The 20,728-nt window shown below is 44.2% G+C and overlaps 4 protein-coding genes across 4 annotated transcripts; 2 read left to right on the top strand and 2 right to left on the bottom strand.

Moving 5' to 3' along the window:
- Positions 1-3,282: 3,282 nt before the first annotated feature.
- On the bottom strand, positions 3,283-4,099 carry LOC6552804 (V-type proton ATPase subunit F). Its single transcript, XM_001978996.3, has 4 exons — positions 4,009-4,099; positions 3,869-3,950; positions 3,553-3,758; positions 3,283-3,494 (listed from the first exon to the last, which is right to left on the bottom strand). The coding sequence occupies exons 1-4, from the start codon at positions 4,060-4,062 to the stop codon at positions 3,462-3,464; spliced, it is 375 nt and encodes a 124-aa protein (XP_001979032.1). The 5' UTR covers positions 4,063-4,099; the 3' UTR covers positions 3,283-3,461.
- A 10,436-nt stretch (positions 4,100-14,535) lies between these two features.
- LOC6552803 (general odorant-binding protein 99a) lies at positions 14,536-15,206 on the top strand. The gene is made up of 2 exons (XM_026976038.1): positions 14,536-14,681; positions 14,753-15,206. The coding sequence occupies exons 1-2, from the start codon at positions 14,625-14,627 to the stop codon at positions 15,131-15,133; spliced, it is 438 nt and encodes a 145-aa protein (XP_026831839.1). The 5' UTR covers positions 14,536-14,624; the 3' UTR covers positions 15,134-15,206.
- A 708-nt stretch (positions 15,207-15,914) lies between these two features.
- On the top strand, positions 15,915-17,390 carry LOC113563750. Its single transcript, XM_026976037.1, has 2 exons — positions 15,915-16,101; positions 16,571-17,390. Exons 1-2 carry the CDS (start codon positions 16,051-16,053, stop codon positions 17,261-17,263), a joined length of 744 nt encoding a protein of 247 aa, XP_026831838.1. The 5' UTR covers positions 15,915-16,050; the 3' UTR covers positions 17,264-17,390.
- LOC6552801 lies at positions 17,361-19,482 on the bottom strand. The gene is made up of 3 exons (XM_001978993.3): positions 19,302-19,482; positions 18,910-19,239; positions 17,361-17,781 (listed from the first exon to the last, which is right to left on the bottom strand). Exons 1-3 carry the CDS (start codon positions 19,350-19,352, stop codon positions 17,434-17,436), a joined length of 729 nt encoding a protein of 242 aa, XP_001979029.1. The 5' UTR covers positions 19,353-19,482; the 3' UTR covers positions 17,361-17,433.
- Positions 19,483-20,728: the final 1,246 nt, after the last annotated feature.

Consider the following 20,728-nt stretch of genomic DNA (forward strand, 5'->3'; position numbering starts at 1 on the left):
AAACAATTTAAGTTATTTAAGTAGTAGGAATTAACAATGATAAACAAGTGCCCCAGAAAGAGGGTATTTGATTTATTCATTCTTAAGCTACAGATCAGCTGTATAAAAAATAAGAAATATTTGATACAACATCTTTTATTGATAACTAAGATAGCATCTATACGATTAAGGTTCAACAGCTTTTCCCCCTACTGTTCTCCTGGCCATTTCAATTTTGTAATTGAGATTAGCTTTCGGGGAATAATGGAGATCAGATCATTTAATTAACTTTGTTTTCGAGCACGTTCCTGCCACTGCGGATGTCAAGTCCCATCTGGGTGGGTGTGGTCGCCGCTGCCGTGTACATACGAGTATATGTCCCCATATACCGATTGGAACGACTAGTTCTGGAACGCAATAGTTTAGTGATGGCCGGACATTGTTAGTGGGCTTGGCAAGTGTCCTCAGATGTCTGTTAATTTGCAGAGCAACAATTCCATTTGTTAACCCGGCTCGGGACCGCATCTTATGCTCCATTTGGCAGCGGATGAAGGAGCATCGGCCATCGGAGGCTCTTTGTCCATGTGTCTCGATTTCATTTCCGAAATTGAATTGCCAGAAATGTGGCATCAGTTCCGCACTCGAGCTGGGGCCCAGCTCTCTGCTCCCAGTTCCAATTATAATTATGCCAGTCTCAGTCTCAGTCGCTCTGAAGGACTCCATCTGCCCCGTTTTCTAGTCTACGCATTTCATTTACACTGGCTGAGCCGAGCCGGATCCGGACTTTCCTGACTCCGACTATCTTTGTCATCGTCTGGCTGCTGCCGGTGCTGCTATATTTTCACTTTTCATTTTCCCTCTCGCATGGCTTAGAATGAGCCAAATTGCATTCAGCTGTTTGTTTTTATGCGCTGTCACGAGAATTCCAAACTACTTTTGAATAATTTCATTTATTTATGTTGCCCATTGCTCGTCGCAAAAGTTTCGCTGCAATGCTCCGATTCTCCGCTCCTGCTGTCTTCAGTCAGTCAGTTAGTCGCTTATTTATTTAGTTTTCTTTTTCTCCCTAAACTGCTAAAAGACGCAGAACTTGTCGCTGTGTGTCAAAAGTTCTGCCTTGGGCCCTAAAAGGTCTCGTCCCTTTTCCGCTTCTGCTGTTGCGCCAATTGATGTCATATTGTGCTCGTCCTGCTGCTGAAATCGCAACTTGAATAATTTTAATTGGGCGGCTCGTTTTGTTTCCTTAGCCGCTAATCATTTTGCAAGAATTACATGCCTTCAGACTTTGTTAATTGTTAGTTAGTTAATTGACTCCTCCAGCAGTTCGATATTATAATCGTATAACACCTAATATGGCAAACTGTGCTGCAGTCTCATTTACCCTTTGAAGTGCCAATGGCAGGCTCTGGTAGTATGGGTCTCTACAAAATGCTTTTGGCAGGTGACAGCCAAACTGCAGCAAAGTGAGCTTGGCAGACTTCATGTAATGCAATTACGCATACGCCGCGTGCACCCGCCCAGAGTGAATGGCATGTGCGGCTAATTAGGTCCTAAATGCTCCACGCCATTTTGTTGTCAAAAGCTGCCTGCCCTGAAAAAGATGGGTGGCAAGTACTACCTGTCCAGATACTTGACAAGCAGCCAGGTCGCTGTTCCCAACGGCCACAGCTCATTAATTCACAATGCGATATTACATTAAAAAATGCGAGCATAGACGAGCTTAGTAAACGATGAGCAAAGGCATAATCATACGATTTTATTAACAGCGCGTAAATGGACAACCGAAGAATGAAGTTGGATCGAGAATGGCACGACGAACTGTTACCGTACTGCAGATTTGTATACCCCTTACTCGTGGAGTAAAAGGGTATACTAGATTCGTTTAAACGTATGTTACAGGTAGAAGAAAGCGTATGTCCGTATTGTCCGCCCCTATGAACATCTCGATCTCAGGAACTACTAAAGCTAAAAAGTCCAGATTAAGCATGCAGATTCCAGAGACAAAGCCGTAAGCGCCAGTTTGGTAAGTGATGTTGCATCCATATGCATATCCATGCATGCACATCTTTTCAGTTTTGTATTGGTCTTATAATTTAGAATCGATTTTCCCAAAAAACCTTTTTCCCTAGCGAACTCTAACGTCTACAAACCGCTCAGTAGCGATATGCCAAAGAGAATGTTGAATCTCGTTCGCAGTCACACTAGCTGAGTAATGGGTATCTGATAGTCGAGGAAATCGACTACAGCATTATCTCTTGTTATTCCAGCTTTCTGTCATCGATGCCGAAACTTCAACTACCCCTCCAAAAGTATCATCTGATATTTTGAAAGAGGGCCGGGCTAATAAAAAAGCTTTGCAGACTTTTGGGGAGATTTTATTTGAATGGCGTTGGCAATACTAGAGACCAGTTCATTATAGGCCTGGAATATTAGTGCAATAATAAACCCGAATAATAACCGAACTTTTAAACTGTGCATGCAGAGAGCATATTCCTATGGGACTATGGAGATTGTCTTTTGTAAAAGATAGTCGATCATATACTTTTGATTGCCAAAGTGCCCTATCCTTGCGGAAAATGCAAAATTCAAATTGATACATGGCGACGTGAGCGATGTGAGCGAGCTATTTTCTTTATCGTGCCGTGTCAAATTGCATAGAAATTGCCTGCGAATGCCTTCTAGCCAAGATTAAAGCATTATACTCGTATAGGCAAGTTTCGAGTGGCATTCGTGTGCTGGAGGTGCGGGCCACCAGGCGGTTCCAGCAAACTTGTCACTGGAGCAGAAGTTTCTGAATGCATTCTCGGCGCCAACTTTTTGGTGCGAAAAGTTGGCGCAAAATACTTTCCTCGAATATTGTTTTCGCATGCTTTTGTTGCGCTAAGCAGCTCGTAAGAAGCCGCTTTCCCCGACATTCTGTGCAACTGGGTCCAGATCCAGATCCATCCAGACAACGTAAACTATGCTGTCTTTTTAAGAGTTTTTATTTTGTCAGGTTTCTGTTGTCCCTTTTTCGGTTCGCCGTTTTGTTACGAGTATGCTTGGTTTTATTCGGGTTTCTTCTGGCATTTTTGCCATGTATTGGCATTTCAGCGCTTATTTGTATCGTTTTCGTTCACTTTGTTGGTACTTTGCTATGGCTTTTCTTTTTCTTTTGATTTGTTTTTGTGCGGTTGCTGTTTTCAATTTTGTTGCAAGCGCAAGGCCTTTTTGTTGCTTTTCTCTTTTCAGATTGTTGGCGCTGCACCATTTTTTTTTTTTTGGCAATTTCCTTAAAACGCATGAGCTGAAAAGTTGCCCCATGTAGGTATAATCTTTATTTTCTCCCATCATTTCTGTGAATATATCTGTGTTGGTAGGTATCTGTTTTCGAGAACTGTTCCAAAGACTTTGTAGCACCAGCATTTGGTATGCATTTGAAAACTGTGCAAATCCTTCATTAGACTCCCCCGATCCTCAAAGTGATTGCCCAAACTGAGCCGCTAGTCGTGCCTCCCGGGCGAACTGATGACGCTCTGGAGAGGAACTGGTGAGGACTTGGGGCTAACCCTTTGACGGCGCAGGCCAACTCACTTGAGCCCGCTTCAGAATCGAGTCCCTGGAGGCATCGTACGGTCGCTGTTTGGAGGGAATCTCCAGCACAGTGGGCACGGCCAGATGGTGAGCATCGACAGTGGGGCGAATCATATCCGCGTAAACCTGGTTGATCAGGATGATGGCTATGTCCGGGCGCCCAAGGAACTTTTTGAAACACTCTTCGATCTGGTCGGCAGTGGTGTCTGAAATACAATGGACTAAGATGTGAGAAAATGGTAATAGCCGAAAGCACCGATTACAAAACAGAGGGCTGATATCTGGACTGACTTCTGGAGCTAAGAAATGAAATTACCCCGTTCCACGACCATGAAATTGGTCTCGCGATCCTCGTCGACTTCGCCAATGCCACCAAGCAGAAAGCCGACACACGTGTCCTGCAAAAAAAGTGTGTATCTACACATGGACTTGTAATTAATATTCTTAGGCTCAAACCTCATCGCCAATCACGGCCAAAAGGCGTCCAAACTCCTCTGAGTGCGTCGACATATTTTCTTGGCTGGAAAAAATAACTGAAAATTGAAGCGAGCACCCAAGCCAACTGACACTTAATGGTCATCTCTAGAGAATAGGTTACTTTTCAGAGGCTTTGCCATAACTAGATTACCGTACCATATAAAAATGTATAAATCGCATTTGTTTCTGCCATCGTGCGACTCATTCTTGAGAGTAGGATACATGTGCATCTGCCGCCGATGACAAAACAATTGTTTGGGTGAAATGGATGTGGAAAACGGATGTGAAACAGGACTGAAAATGGGGAAAACTGCACTTGACAGCCACGCCGCATTTGATGGCAAAACGCTGGCTGCACTTCGCTGTTTGTAGTGTTGTCGAGCGTAAAACAAGTTTTATAATTGTTTAAAATGTTTGCTTTGCCGCTGTCCACTGCAGTGCAATTTTATAACGAATTTCTGTCAGTTGCTGCTCAAAACTTAATCGAAAACAATGGTCGGCAAGCGGCGAACTGTGTGTCAAATTGCGTGCTCGCTCCCTTCAGCTCCACCGTTTACGTAATGCCAACAGCTCCTAATTGGATTAGATAACTTCCCGAAGGGCTGAAGTTCCACCTCCGCCCACGAAATTGACGCACATATCAGCTTCCATTGTCCCCCTTAAAGCCCCGCCCAAATCGCCCAGATCTCGGCCTAAAGTCCCAGGCACCGAGTTGGTGTTACGTGTTGGCGAGGCAGTCTAAGCCTAAATGCCTAAATGCGGCTAATTGCCAAGCACGACTTTCGACACACCAGCTGCCACTTGAACCCAACACAACACTCGACTCCCAATTACAGTTAGCGTTTTTCAAATCAGCTCTAATTGTTTACAGTTTACAGTCCACACATCAATAGCCATCGTTGTTGTTGCCGGCGTGTGGCATAACTAATTATGATTAATGTTTCAAAGCCAGCCCCTGACATTTGCCATTAATAGACAGCTGGAGCAACGGCACACACACCTGCACTGGAAGAAATGCGTGTCATTTCGCAGTGATCACACACTCAACCTATTTTGCAAAACGAGAGCTTCTGTGGTATTTAGGTATAAATAGGTTGAAGCCGATCCGGATAACAAATATGCAACATTTTAAGCGATTTATTTAAAAATTACTAAATATTGCTGAGCACCAATATCATAAAAACTTGAATACTGGCTGCTGCAGACTTAACCAGTTTTTTGGCTTAAAAAATTCAAAATAATCTTGACCAATCGCTTTGCATTTAGTCAATAAAGCTAAGCAGCTATTTTATTTGTATACATAATTTGCTTATTAGTTCCCATTTTTAAATCATTTAATGCATATAAAGCGCTGTTCATTCGTTTTGAAACTAATAATTAACGTAATAGCATAGTTGAGGAATTCCATTCAGAAAGTTCGTCGCTAGGGCGAAGAATAAGTCTATTCGTTTTTAGTCAAAGTTCTGCAGGAAACTTAAAAGGCAACTTATTCAGACTGTAGATTTAATTACGGATAATATAATGAATAAATTGAAGATCCCTATAGTTCTCAAATGTTGTTCAAATTCACTATGTTGCTGAATAGTCACTGACAAAGACTCAGGAAGTAGAACTTTCGGCCAAGCGGAAAACTGTTATTGCACGAATTTCAGAGCCCGACAATGAAACTCCCATATGAACGAGAACAGCCAACTTAAAGCTCCAAGCCAAGCCCTAATCGAATCCCATCCCAGCCAAGCCATCGATGCTCTGGCCCGCTGACCTTTTTCCACACATTCGACTGCTAATGGCAGATCCATCGAGTTCCAGCTCCAGCTCCAGCGCACTGGCCAGCCCCAAACTTGCAACCGGCTATTCGTGCTACCGGTTTTAGTTTATTGACTGCCGACTGCTGACTGCTACCAACATCATCCGCAGCAACAGCAACAGCAACAGTGTGTCAAATGGCTTTTGGTGGCCGGCTTCTTAAATATGGCCATGGCGGCATTTAGTTTGCTGCGGCTAGAAATTTTCACTTATGCCTGACACGTTTCGCCTATTTTCCCGGTTTGGGCAGCTGGAAATTAAAATTTTGATTTCGAGTGCGCGGTTCTGGGCTTCCCATTTTTCGACGATTGCCCCTTTTCTCTTTTTGCCTAGATTGTATTACGCATGAAGTTAGGAACCTGGCTAATGAAATGCGGGGGTTCGCCTTAAGATAAAGAATCAAATATTGTTGCAAAATACATTGATCGTTATGTAGCTCCCAGCTGATAAGGAATGTAAGGAATAATAAATGTGATCCATTTTATATTTTCCCCTTACAAAAGCATATGTGCCCTTGGGAACAACCCACCTTAGGTTCCAGAAAGTGCTTCATTTGAAAGGTTGCTCATTCAGGCAATTAGAAGCTGCCGTTCAGCTGCCGCCAGTTGTGGGATAGTCGGTTCCGAGGGTACTGGTAGGTGTATATCCCAGGCGAACTCCGACTCCGGCGTGGCTGCAGCTCACGATGATGTCTTCTGGCCGGGACTCACTTGCTCTTTGCTCAGTTTGAGTGGGCCTGAACTTTGGGAAGGCATTTGGAAGCATCGCCGAGTGCAAGCACGCCTCTTATTTATTTAGTGCTTAAAATACCATAGCATTTGCGGGATTATATAATGAAGCCTGCCGCGGCCGCTGCTCCGCATGCACATCACGCAAATCAAGTCAAACCGAAAAATCGAAAAACCAAAAATCGACAAGTGGAAAAAATTCGCAATACGCTTTCTTCTGAGCTAAAATGATTCGCAACAAATTGAAATGAACCTTTCAGAGCGCGTATCGCTACTGCTGTTTGTGATGTCTCTGCTGCGCCGCTGATTATTCAACAATTTCATTGAAAGGTAAACAGGCGCTCACAAGAGTAAGAGCTGTAATCACAAGAAAGCCATGTGCGAAATGTCAAATGCACTCGAACCGAAGGCAGTACATGACATCGACATTAACGTCACGGCGCCGACATCGGCCGATATATCTCCCAGCCATTCACTTCACTTGCCAGGCTGACAACACACTATATTACTATGTGCACTCTCTCCGCGGCCAGCAATCAGTTGGGTTGCAAACGAATTAGCATAATGACAATATAATAAACAAGGGCAAAGGCCTCGTCGGCACTGCGAACCGCAAATGATCGCTAGGCAGGACCATCGGTGTTGCGGAGTGGAGGGCATCAGCCAGTGCAGGATTTGGCATCCCCTCCGCCGCCGATTGGAAAAGGCCTCCTCCAATTAAGCGGGCTGTTGTATGAACAAGTTGGAAAAACTTTCAATATTTCTATACTATTTCTATACTACGTTACATATGCCAATAACGGTGGTGCAATATGTTTCCTATCCCAACAAATTTAATGAATATGTTATGATATGATGTTATATGTTATGATAATGTTATGAAAATGTTATGAATATGGTGTTGGTCGAAATCCATTAACAAAAAACTCCGATAGGTCCAATAGCAGAAGTCAATCTTACGAAAATTGTAAATCTTACAATAAAATACAAGTTTAAAGGCTTCTGAAGTGGCATTATTTTCACATTGTATACATTTAACTAGGCAGTATATACATACTGTATATACATACAGTATATACAAACTAATGGGCTAAAATCACCCGAGAACTCACCCAAAAATTAGTGGATTCGGTGCCGAATGGCTTAAATGGTCACCCAAAATTTTAAAAAAATTGTTATAGTTTTAAGCATAAGAACAAATACTAATTTTACAAACTGGTTGAAAGAAGCTGTTGCATTGTTTTGAGGTACATTTTCATTATTAATTCCTAAAAAAATACTACCAAAATTATTAAAAATGAAATAAGTTAGTAAATATTATCTTGAAACATACAAGAAATATGTTGCGTTTAAATTTTGTTGATAAAATTTTTAGTTCAGCTTTTACAGACCGTTTGAAGTGAAGTTTCATGTGAAGTTTCAGATAGACGCTGGTTGAAATAAGCTGTGACCCACTGTATATTCTTATATGAGTTTTTTCATTTAATGTACATATCTAAAATAATCCATATAATCACAAGGGTAACAGAGATTTCTGTTGTATTGGAATAGAAGCACATGTCTCCAAATTGATTTTCGAATAAGTTATATTTCGGTTAGTTTTTATTTTCGGTAAGTTATACCAATAAATCACGGTCTTTTTTCGCAGTGCACTTGCCGACTGCGCGGGTGTTAACTGTTAATGTGGAGTTGGCTATTATGCAGGACCGAAGCCAAAATTCGTGTCAATGCATTGAACGCAGTTCTCTGGGTTGATGAACCCGGCCGAATGAGTCGGACCGAACGTCACAGCCCCACGCCCGAATTAAAGCCTCGTATTTGTGGATTCCACTGACGAACTGGGTCACCATGTGGCCGCCGAGTTGGCTGGCTGGCGGCGCTGTGGCCTTATTGGGGCAGGAAACTGGGGAGCGGGGGCTGCTGGTGGAAACCGTTAATAGAAATGCATTACAATCAAAGCGTTTTGGCGTTTGTTCCAATTCTGAGAGCATGCCGCACATTAGTCTCGAGTAATGGCCGTCTGCAAATCACGCCACGAATCACAATTTATCGGGAAACGTCACGTAATTACCAGTCGACGCCAACTACAAGATACATTGACAGTTGTCGAAAACACACGGTTCAGACTTCTTTCCGAACTCTGAATTCCCAGCAGCTGTCTCCTCTGCCGTGCCGCAGATGCGTTTGATTTGTGTGCTCCAACCGAGAGCCATGGCCAGAACCCAAAGCCAAATCCATGGCTCGTCTTCCACAGATTTTGTGGCTCCATTCTGCTCTGCCTTATTTCGTATTCCAGTCACAAAGGCGTTGTCAAGCGGCGACAACAACGACGCCGAGCGTGGTTGCCAGTCCTCCAAGCCAAACAGTTTCCGACACACTGTGTAGGAGCCCCAGAAGCCAAGAGCCGATCGACACGTCACTCTCCACGGAGCCAGGGAGCCAGGGGCAGCTGCTCCTCCGCCTGAAGATGGGAGTGCTGTAGTGCCGGCTTAATAAAAAGAGAAGGCCCACGTTAGCCAGAATGTTGTTGAATAACTCGTTGCTAATGACGATATTTTTACAATTATGCTCGAACCAGATAATGTCAAAGCTTTATGAATTTGCAGGCCAAAATGCTCAGCTGAGATCCATAAATGGTAAGTGATTTATAAAAATGCATGTTTCCTAACAAAAAATGGTACCTGTATCGAATAACTTGGCGTGCCAACTTGAATAATCGTCGAGAGAGGGAAGATTAAGAGTGTTGATCAAATAGTTTTCGGTTTCTAATTAGATGGAACCTATTTTTCTCCCTCTGTATGGCCAGATAGAAATCATTAGGCGTGTGCAAAAATCTAATGAGCCGGCGTTCCCTAGGCTGTTCCTATAAATAGTTTTCCGGAGATGGACATGCCAAAGATAATGGCCGTGCCAGATGGAAGACAAGTACGCAAAGGCGGTTCTCAGAATTCGTATTTCGTAGGCAGTTTGTAATTCCTTGCGCGGCAAGTAAAAACCCATTAAACGCGAGTACTTATGCAACATTTCGCATTTTCATTGACTTTCGATGGCATGACAGGCAGAAATCGGCGATAAAAACAAGGGTTTTGCCTGCTGCGAATTTGTGTGTGTTATGGGGGCTTACGCTAAACCTTTTCGAATTGCTGCCGCTTAATTGGCCATTTAAATTAATATAAATTTCAATTTATGCACGCGCACATGCTGCCGCAGTGCAAAATATAATGCGCATACCACATGTGGGCACGCCCCCTGCCCCCTGCCCCCTGCCCCCTGCCACGCCCCTCGGCGTCTCAAACAGGCGAGGCGTGAAAGAAACGCTCGGATAAAGAAAATGAAACACACACACACCAGATCAGCGCTCATAATACGCATCAAAACGAAATAAAATCGCTTTTTGTGATTGATTGAGGCGTGAGTAATGAAAAATTGAACGTGCAACATACGCAGACGGGCGGCTTGGTTAGCGATATGTGTTCCATGTCTGTATGACTCTGATTTTGTGCGCTACATTACCTTTGATTTCGATTCGCAACAAATCAGGCAGCCATTTACCTAAGAAGCTCCATAATAAATCGCAATGGAACGAATGCCGAGAATGGAAATGGAAATGGGAATGGATGCGAGAAGCGTGAAAAATATTTAATAAAACCGAATTAGCTCTGTGCGCACAGCTGGAACTCCCCGAGCAAATTGAGATGACGATGAGCGGACTCAGACTAAACAAAAGTTACAGGTCATATTAAAATGTCATCGTGCCATTGGCTCAGTCCAGTGGGCAGTGGGTACTCCGAAGGACAAGGTCCTGGGACAGCGGCTAACGACGACATGATGAAGCGTAAACAAACATGTCCCACTGGCGGACAGGCGGCGGACAAGGATGTCCAAAAGGACAGCAAGTAAAACAAAATGGAATTTTATTTTGCATTGGAAATGATTGCTGTGACTCACATGACTCGGCCTTTTATTTGTATTCGGAATGTTTTGCGAAAGGGCCAGCAGCATTTCGGCCAGAGTCCATTTGCTAAACGCCCCGTTCGCTCGCCCCTTTGTTATTTTCCAGCCAACTAGGAGCACTAGGCGAGCTCGGAGTCCTCGGAGTAGTTTTATTTGTGCCCAGTTCTGTATGATTTTTGCCCTGCCCCAAAAAGTTGCAGCAGAGGAGAGGCCGGCATCGAAAAAACCCGAAAAACTCTCTGGGGCACAGACACACACGAAGCCTGACTTTGGGGCGCTGCAGCTGCATTTGGAGCCGGAATCGGAGTTGGAGCTGGGAACTGGGAGCTGGGAGCTGGGAGCTCCAAGGAGATGACCCGCATGAAAATGCTGGCCCTGGCATATTTTTATGCCGCAAGCATGCCGGACAAATGGCTGAAATTTTTCCAGCTCCGGATGATGACGAGGACCGAAGGGCGAAGGGCGAAGAGCGGAAAAGGATGGGCGGCAAGGACGGCAAGGACAGCGGTGGCAGCAGTTAGTTTTCGACATGTGTACGTGGCCGCCATCAGCAGTTAGTCTGGTCCTGTAGTCCTGGCAAAAAAGTCACTTTTCCGTCGCAGCCCTTTCCTCACAAACATAGTTCCTTGGGTTCACACAGTTGAACCGCACACTGGAAATAAAAAAGTTGCACCAAAGTTGCGCTTTGCTTTTCAAATATTCCGGCTAAAGATATTAATAATATATATTCTGGGAGTAGAAACATGAAATGCGCTAACAGGATATCTCTTAAACTTTGAACTGAGTTGCCTCCTACTTGGGCTCCTATTTCTCTGAGTGCATCCCAGCTTCCGTGTCTAGTTCGAGGGGGAATATGTATGTAATATGTATGGGAAGAGAAATTGAACAGGTCGTTTGTCGCCCGCCCTAGGAATTTATGTGAGCAGAGCGCGCGCTGCTCGAGTTGAAAATTAAACATTGCGTATACGCCTAGGTGCATAATAATTCATGCCTGAAGTGGAGGCTGCACTGCTTGCCAGGCGACTGCAGGCGAAATTGTGTGTAAAATGTTTTAATATGAGCTTATAATATACGAGCCACAGACAGGACAACCACTTTGGGCCCAAGTGAGTGGCCGCCGCAGCTCAATTTGTGATATATGGCCCTGCCTGGGGAGCAAGAACTGGAGCCCCTCCCGGTTATTGGAGGAGCGCATTGGCTCGAAAGTGTTGTGCTTTGTGCTGCACTTCGGACCGAAGGCCATGAAATTTTATTGTTTAGTTTGCTGGCCGGTCAAGGCATGCGATATGCCTAAAAATGGCTGCCAGCCGGATATCCTGTGGCGCACGGCCGGCAATTGAATTTACATTTGGTTGTAGTCTGCCGGAGAAACACAAAAACACTCAGAGCATGGTGCGCTTTTTGCTGTGCACTTTCTGGCATTTGTTTTGGTTACCCTGTTGTTTCTGTGTCTCTTTTTAATTGAACTGGAAGTTGTTTGTGCTCTGAACGACACCCTGGAACAACAATAATGAAATTCTACGATGTTTTCTCGCCGGCCAAGGGGGCGTGGCATCTGAATACTTTAAAGCCGGGCGTGGCAATCACATTTTCCTATTGAATGCTCCGAATTCAATCAGGAACTGACCTAATTATAATCTGCGTAAATCCTACACACAAAACACACCACAGCTCTGATTTTGTTTGCGCTGTTTTTTCGAGTGAGCTCTGTTTAGTAGTTGGTTTCCATTACCGAACTGGCCAGCTCATGTGGTTTTCCTTTTTTCTGTCCAGCTTTCGAGCTGGAAAATCAATTATGCCCTGACTGCTATTTAATTAAATATGGTTGGCATTTTTTGCTGACTGCATATTAACGCAATTATTGGGGGGCACAAGCGGGCTTAGACATTTTATACGTTCATTCAGCCAAATATTCCGCGCCCACTGCAGGTGGAAAAAAGGATGCGGATGAAGAGGTGATCGGTCCTGGGCAAAATGCAATTGTGAAGCGTTTTGCAAATATTTTAGCACTTTTAAATAAATACATGCCGGCGGGGCAGCTGCACTTTGCTGCAATTTATGGCAGCCAAAGTTAAAACGAAAGCCAGGCCAAAAATTGCATTCCCGTTAGACGGGGAAAACCCGAGGACTGCGAATGGAAATGGCCGCCGTGAAAATTCGGAAAATTCAAATATTTATTTTAAATTTCTGCGCTGCACAAACATTTCCGTTTTGTTTTTTGTTTCCCAGGGTGAGGCTGCTCCTGGCTTCCGGTCAATTTCGATGCCAGTATCTGGCGTGTAAGCGAGGACTATGCGTCCATCATTTAGGTTCATAATTCATATACGAAAGTCGGCAGTAAAATTACATCAGAACACATCGAAGCAATTGGTTTCCATTATCTGCAAAGACCTTTGTCCTCACCAATAACGCAGTCATCTTCATGCTGCGACTGGATTTTGGCCAATTACTCTTTTAAAGAGCCTGGATTGCTTTCACATACTGGGAGTATCAGTTTACTCTTGCGATAATCTCAAGTAATCACGTGGGCAAGGTTAGGCGCCTTACTTTGTGTCCACTCAAAGAAATGATTTCAAAATTAGGTAACAATTAGGTATTATATTTATGAAAGCTGAAATATATTTTGGGACAAAGAAAGCATTTATAAATCGCTTCCTCGAGGTGAACCCAAAATTCTTAGATGCAATTGGCCCAATCTAAAGCGCACTATACGTTTTTGCAGCCCTTTTCGCTGTTCATCGAGTTCTGCTGGATGGGTTCAAGAGCCCAGGCCAATGTCATTGACATGCCGCGAAAGTAAAAGCCAAAAAGCCAAAAAGCCAGGTAAACGGACGTCGCTCGAGGATCACGAAGGGCCAGGATGTTTGGCTGAGTGGGCAGATGGAACCGGATCGCAATATTGCGACCTGGCCGAAAGACCCATGCAATCTGGGCAATAGTCTGCAATATTCCACAATTTCCCGAACTGCCGTTAATTACACAAATGCAAAAGTCTGCTGAGCGGCCAAATTGGTCGGTAATAAATAAATTCAATTGAATAATTTATTTAATTTATTTTCGGGCGCTGCCAGCGCGTGACAAAAAACAGTAAGCAAACAAAATGTTTTTCTTTTTCACTCCGGCCCTCCTGTGTGTGGCAGGTGGGCAATATGTGTGAAAAAAATTTGTCCGGGATGCGGAAGTGTGCAGAAAGCTGACACCGAGGTGTTAGAATTTGGTGCAGCGCAAAAAGGCCAGTAAAGCGCACAACAAATGGCAAACGGGACAAAACACATTTTTCAGAGCCACACAAATGTGCCGCACAGGCACAGGCACAGGCCAAGTGAATTTGTGGAACGAAAACAAATCGTTTAATTGGCTTTAGCAAAACGTAACCATTATACGCTCGCCGCGTCGCGATTATATAACCGTCCATATCCCAGCTTGGCCCAACAACGCTGCCGTTGGCAGCGCCGTCGACTGCGACTCGACTTCGAGTTGACGCTCTGATTCAGGTAAACCAGTTTGCTGCGCCAACTGGTAACTGCCCGCCGCCACCTCTGCGACTGCCCCACTTAGCCCAGCTGCGCGATCTGTTTGCTTCGATTTTGAGAGCAACTGACGCAAGGGTGCCGCACCACCTTTACCACTCCGCACACTCCACACCACAAGAGCCAACCACCGGGCGGCACCGCCAGCTCAACGGGTTTGGTGCGCTAGCACAGTGAGCTCTGGCTACAGCGATCTAGCTGTAGGGAGATCTAGCTTAATACCACTGCTAAATCATAGCCTCTTAAATACTTATAGCTGTTTAGAGTAAGTTACCACTTTGGTTCATCAAATTAGACTTCACGCAAGCAAATAAGTTCGAGTTCCCCTCTGCAGATTAATCATGACAACTTTTGAAACTTTTCTTTTCTTTTGTCCTACCAACAGCTTTTTAAGCACTAGCAGCTCCAGCGAGACAGTTAACATAGTAATACTGTGTCCGCAATCTGGTCCGAGGCGAGAAATTCGTGTGGGCCGTCGAGCGAGAGCATATAAGATAATGGAAAATCTTGGCGCGACTTAGTCGCTAACCTAACCTTAGTCGGCACATTCGCACTTCAGTCCTCGTCCGAGCCAGAAATGCAGTCCCAATGCCTCCTGCTGATCGCAGCCGTTGCCACGTTGCTCGTGGCCCAGGTCAGTGCCCAGTGGCCCAGTGGTTGCCCTTGCTGATGGAGGTGACTCCTTATCCCCCACTTGCTTTGCAGACTGCGGCCAAGTTCCGGATAAAGAACCACAACGACGCCGAGAAGGCGTTCGAGGAGTGCCGTGAGGAGTACTACGTGCCGGACGACATCTACGAGAAGTACCTGAACTACGAGTTTCCCGACCACCGACGCACCAGCTGTTTCGTCAAGTGTTTCCTGGAGAAGCTCGATCTGTTCTCGGAGAAGAAGGGATTCAACGAGCGCGCCATGATCGCCCAGTTCACCTCGAATAGCAGCAAGGATGTGGCCACGGTCCGGCACGGCCTGGAGAAGTGCATCGACCACAACGAAGCCGAGTCGGATGTCTGCACCTGGGCCAACCGCGTCTTCTCCTGCTGGCTGCCCATCAACCGCCACGTGGTGCGCAAGGTCTTCGCCTGACCTGAATGTGGTATAGTACCCTGTGCTCCCCACAGGATAATGTAGCAATAAACATTTTTAGTTTTCAGATATATTTTCTTTTGTTTTACTTACTGAACTTGAAAGTTACCTCACAAAAATACTTTCCCCATTCAATATGCTTTGTAAGCAAAGAACTAAATACCATTTTAGGCATTTTTTCAACTTTTTATCTGTGGTTGATGATTGGAGATGTGCATTATTTATTTAAAAAACGGGTACAGCTTAAAATTGGTAAATGATTGTTTATTTCAATTGTTCCGTTCTCAACATTTCAAGCTGACAAATGTTTGCTAATAAACATTATATGCATGCAATATGTAAAATGCCTGAGAAATGAATAAATATATTCAAATATATATTTATATATAAATATAAATATCCTAGTAAGTTGTTTCCTAAGGATATGTGGTATTACATTTTCAGGAACAAGGAAACTCTTAATTAATTAACCAATATATCTGAGTGATGGGGTCGCTTTCGCCCCACCCTTCCATACGTAACTTATAATAACTTATAGTAACAAGTAATTGCACAGCAAATAAACTCCCAGCTTTAATCCAATTCGAACTTCATATGAGTACCTATGAATATATATGAATGAGACCCTAGAATAATTTATATATATATTTTATATATAATATATTATTTGAATAATTAGTCTAGTGTCTTTGGTAGAACTGACCTAGACCAAGGCGATCGGGCCACGCGCTCTTGCGCTCCTCTGTTCAGTGCATCCACATCCACTCTCCGGCGGATGAACTGGCATTCGTTGACCCGCCGACGTAATCTCGACTCGCTGATAACCTCCACTCCGCTGCATCGTCGCCGGCGGATCATTGACTCGGCCGGGCGGATGTTTTCGCAGCTAGTTCAGTTTGTGCATTGCCCACAGGAAGATGGGTTCCCGGCGGACTGTTCTACTCAGCCTGTTCTTGATCTGCAGTCAGGTGAGCCGGCACAGGAGGCAGATACGGATAGTTGCTGTGAAAGAAACCAAGAGCCCCGCGATTACCAAAATCGCCTTTACACCGCTAGTATACTAAAGATAAATACACTCGACGAAACAAGAAATGCTATATAAGGAAGTGAACTTAAATAGAACTTTGAGAAGACGTCCGTTTTTATTTTTACCTGCTAATCTATTCCGAGACCATCAGTACAAAACAATATATATATAGAATTACTAATAATAAACTCGACATCATTTAGTCAAACATTCTTATCAAGTCACGACTGAAATCGTAATTAAAAGATTGTGTCAATTGAACACAGCTTCCTTATATACAAGCTAATATACAATTGGACGTGACAGTGATATAAGCCCTTTAAAATTGGTCTAGGAAGGAGACTGCCGGCAATTTGTTAAAGCTCCTTCTGCGTTTTAGCCAAGAAGCTAAAGTAGCCTATGCTTCGCAGGCAGTAGCTGACCTTGCTGGAGATGCCCAGACGCTGGAAAAGTGCCTGCGGGAGCTGAGCTCGCCGGAGAGCATCGCTGACGATCTCCGGAAGCTGGAACGGTATTCGTCGTGGGCGCGGGAGGAGCTACCCTGCTTGATGCGCTGCTTGGCCAGGGAAAAGGGCTGGTTCGACGTCGAGGCCAACAAGTGGAAGCTCAAGCAACTGACCGAGGACCTGGGCGGCGATGTCTATAACTATTGCAGATTCGAGCTGCGCGGGATGGGCTCCGATGGCTGCAGCTTCGCCTACCGGGGACTCAGGTGCCTGAAGCTGGCCGAGATGCATGCCGGCACCAGCCTGAGCACACTACTGCAGTGCTCCCGCCAGCTGAACGCCACCAATGTGGAGCTGCTGCAGTACAGTAAGCTGAAGTCAAAGGAACCCATTCCTTGCCTCTTTCAGTGCTTTGCGGATGCCTTGGGCTTCTACGATCCCGCTGGAAACTGGCGGCTGGAGAACTGGAAGCAGGCGTTTGGGCCTTCCGGAAATGAGGAGTCTTCTGGCTCGGACTACAGTGGCTGTCGGCTAAGTGGGACTCAGCGGCAGAAGGCGCCAAACAAGTGCTCCTGGATGTACGATGAGTACAAATGCTGGGAGCGAGTAAATGGGAATGAGCTGGTGGAGGAGGAGGACAACGGGGGGCAGTCGTAAGACGTTGGTAGTATTACATTTATGCGGCACTTGTCAATGCCAAAAATTAATAAACAGTCTGTAAGATCTACATATAAATTTTGAAAGCCTGCTTTAATGCCATTGAATTAATATTTAATCGGTTTATAATTTTGCTTCACAATGATAGCCGCTTTAAAAAAGGGCGCTGGCTAGTCGGCCAGCGTGTAGCAGGTGAACTGTTTGTAATATGTGGCACATCGGTCCTTGCCACGCTGCCGATGGCAGTTCCCTACGCGAACTCCTTTGGCCGGAACGCCCAGGTGTTGTTTCATGGCCTCCAGTTTCCAAAGCCGCGTTTTCTCCTCGAAGATATGCAACTTGTCCACGAAGCACCGGGTGAAGCAAGGAATCGGTTCGTTGACAGGATAGTCCGCGAAGAGAACGAACTTCTTCCACTCGTCCAGGTGGACAATCTGCAGGCAGTCCTTCATTGCACTCTTGGCCGACGGGGAGATGTTTGGCATGTTCTCGATAAGCGTGAACGGGTGGTTTTCCATCTGTAATGCATCAAGTACCTCAATGTTAATAGGCATAGGCAGTAATCATTGAAAGCATACATTTCCACGTGTTTGGTAGCTATGTACATGATATAGACCGCAGTCGCAGCCGCATAAAGATATCAATTTCAAAAAAAATTTTGTTTTAAACAAGAGAGAGCGCTGTAGTCGATTTTCTTGGCTATGAGATACCCCTTACTCAGCTAATGGGAGAGCCAGCAAGAAATTTCGATATTTAAAAGAAAAATAAAAGTAAAATAAATAAACTCATTTGAGCTCTTTTTAAAAGTGTGAGTGACAGTTTTGGGCGGTTCGAGACCGCAATCAAAATGTTTTTGGCATACAAAAGATAGAATGAAACAAGAATGAATGAATAATAAAACGAAAACAATCGAAAAATTTTTCAAAAGTGGGGGCGTTGCTGTTATGGCGGTTTGTGGGCGGTAAAGTGGGCGTAGAAAACAGTTTTTTAGCAAATCTTTAGAAAACTAAATTGAATAATCAAAACATTTTTCAATAGACTCCTGATACTCCATAGACTCCATAGACTCAATAGACTTCACACCGATAAAGGCGGATTGTGGACCTCCTTGCAAGCGTAGAAGAATAGAATCTGAAAAAAATCCTACCTTTCTCTTTACAGGAGGACAAACAGAGGGACATGGTCAATTTACTTGGCTATGGATCCTGATCAAGTGTGTATATACTTTATTGGGACGGAAACTGTTTCCTTTACCTGTTAGATTCTTATCAACGAACCTAGTATTCCCTTTTACTGCGCAACTAACTGGTATAAATAGACAGATGACAAAAAATTATCTGCAGCCATGGCAAAAAAATAGGTTACAGAACGTTGATAAGCCTTACGGATTTTTACGATTTTTTCGATTCGTAATTTTAAAATATTTTTAAATTTTACACAGATCGATGGCAAGGCTGCCGATCACTATACGCATTGTGGGGTCGGAAATATTCCGAATAATGTTCCCATGGGAGCTTTAATATACATTGAAGCAACCAACAACCTTGTACCAAAGACCCTAGAATAATTAATTATATTATAACTATTCCAGTGTCTTTGTTGTACCATCACCTTTGGAGATCTGTGAAAATGAAACGCCTACTCACGTTGGTGATGCAGTGGAAGCCCTCGTAGGCGTGTTTGCAGCTGCTCTCGCCCAATTGGAATGGCTGTTCCAATTTGTGTCGACAGGCTTCGTAGACGGAGCTTCCAAAGACTTCCACAATTCCGGCTTTATTGAAACCAGTTAAGTTACTGTAGAAGTCGAACATCCCAGACAGATAACACCGCGTGAAGCAGGGGATTTCCTCGTAGCCGTCCGACCAATCCTTGAATCGTTCTAGGCGCTCGGCGATTTCCGCAGTAAGTCCGCCATAGTTTTGGATGCATCTGTTGATAGTCTCGCCTTCGTTCTCCAGTAGGGCCAGGCCTTCATTCTGTCCAGTATTTTAAATTGAAATACTTTTCAAACTTTTTGAAGCGTATCTCTTTTACTCACCAGCGAGAGGCATAGCCACAATGCAATTAATACGCCACTTCTCATTTGCATTGCTAACAATTCTTAATTTTCTAGTAGTTTCCTACACGTTCTTTGCTTGATTAAATACTGAAGCTTAAGCAAAAAAACACTACCACCTCGCTGCTACTAGGCATTGTACACTTGCAGAAAATGTGGCAGCCTATAGGAGTAGGAAAATAAAAACAAGGTTTTGGGAATTTATAAGGAACTACAAATGAAATCCCAAAACAACATTTTCCCATAATTATTTATGTGACTTCGTTTGACGCCATAGCGGAAAAAGTTTAATTGAACTGTTTTCTATGTGTGTGAGCTCTACTTAGCTGACTAATCAGTAACTCACTTTCCGGCTCATTTATTATAAAAGAAAGGCAAATGTAGCTTGCAGTAAATACTATTATTTGCGGATAAGGCTTGCATTATATATTTTATGAATTAGTTGCTGAGAAGCTCAGCAATTGATAAATCAGTTGCAAAAGAGCAAGCCTCTTATTAGTATTTGTGCTGTATTTTATTCTTACAAAGATTTATTCCCAGTGGTCTCCTCTGCCTCCATTAACAGATAACCCCATTTTCGACCAGCTCAAGTTCAGACTAAAGCTTCCCAACAGTTGGCTGATAAGAACGCCCTAATCAAGGTGCTTCGGTCGAGTTTTCGAGCCCGATTGCGCAAAGAACCTCAGTGAAGATTAGGCAACTATCCGTGGATCGTGGATCGTGGATCGCAGATCGCAGATCCGTGGTGACGGCTATGGGCCAACTGCTCTGTTGCATTTTTATTGATCAACACCTGCCAACGGGGCCACAAAAATAGTCACTGGGATGGGACGGTTGGATGGTTGGATGGTGCTGCTATTGAATGCCGTTAATTGATTTTGTGTTTTTGTTTTGGCATTTTGCCCGGCCACTTGTCGGGCTTTAATAATGTCTTTTCTGGTCGGTCGGCTTGTAAAGGAGCGACATCGTCCCACTTTACGCATTTTTGAGCAACCGGATTCGGGTTTTGGGTACCCCGGTACCCCGGTACCTCGGTACCTCGGTACCGAGCTCCGGTCTTTTTGTGAGCAAAACATGTTTAACAAAACACGTCGCATCATCCCAGCTCGATGAAGAGGTCTTCATCGACGCAATTGCTAGTGGGCAAAACGGCAAATAGCTCCAAAGTGGTTCTGCCAGATCGGCCAGGCAGTCAACAAAAACAACCGCCGCTGCTTCCACGAATCCGAGACACGGAAAAAAATTACATGCAGTTTGAACTAAAATCTACCCGTCTTCTAGTGAAGCTGGTTAATCTTTAAATATTATGACATGTCTGCGATACTTTTATAATCTTTTCACCAGGTTTCGAGCCTAACCTATTAATTATGCTAAAAACGATATTCCGCTTACATATACTTATGTATATA

Source organism: Drosophila erecta, unplaced genomic scaffold, assembly GCF_003286155.1.
Source record: "Drosophila erecta strain 14021-0224.00,06,07 unplaced genomic scaffold, DereRS2 tig00000000-arrow-pilon, whole genome shotgun sequence".
NCBI classification, from domain to species: Eukaryota; Metazoa; Arthropoda; class Insecta; order Diptera; family Drosophilidae; genus Drosophila; species Drosophila erecta.

Excerpts from the sequence above, each read along its gene's own strand:
- LOC6552804 (XM_001978996.3), bottom strand. The coding sequence starts at position 4,062 with ATGTCGACGCACTCAGAGGAGTTTGGACGCCTTTTGGCCGTGATTGGC. Across the intron at positions 3,951-4,008 it reads TGGCCGTGATTGGCGATGAG|GACACGTGTGTCGGCTTTCT; the intron begins GTTTGAGCCTAA and ends CTTTTTTTGCAG. Across the intron at positions 3,495-3,552 it reads CGATTCTGAAGCGGGCTCAA|AGCGTCATCAGTTCGCCCGG; the intron begins GTGAGTTGGCCT and ends GTTCCTCTCCAG.
- LOC6552801 (XM_001978993.3), bottom strand. The coding sequence starts at position 19,352 with ATGCAAATGAGAAGTGGCGTATTAATTGCATTGTGGCTATGCCTCTCG. Across the intron at positions 19,240-19,301 it reads TGTGGCTATGCCTCTCGCTG|AATGAAGGCCTGGCCCTACT; the intron begins GTGAGTAAAAGA and ends AATACTGGACAG. Across the intron at positions 17,782-18,909 it reads GCTTCCACTGCATCACCAAC|ATGGAAAACCACCCGTTCAC; the intron begins GTGAGTAGGCGT and ends GATGCATTACAG.
- LOC113563750 (XM_026976037.1), top strand. The coding sequence starts at position 16,051 with ATGGGTTCCCGGCGGACTGTTCTACTCAGCCTGTTCTTGATCTGCAGT. Across the intron at positions 16,102-16,570 it reads TGTTCTTGATCTGCAGTCAG|GCAGTAGCTGACCTTGCTGG; the intron begins GTGAGCCGGCAC and ends TATGCTTCGCAG.
- LOC6552803 (XM_026976038.1), top strand. The coding sequence starts at position 14,625 with ATGCAGTCCCAATGCCTCCTGCTGATCGCAGCCGTTGCCACGTTGCTC. Across the intron at positions 14,682-14,752 it reads CCACGTTGCTCGTGGCCCAG|ACTGCGGCCAAGTTCCGGAT; the intron begins GTCAGTGCCCAG and ends CTTGCTTTGCAG.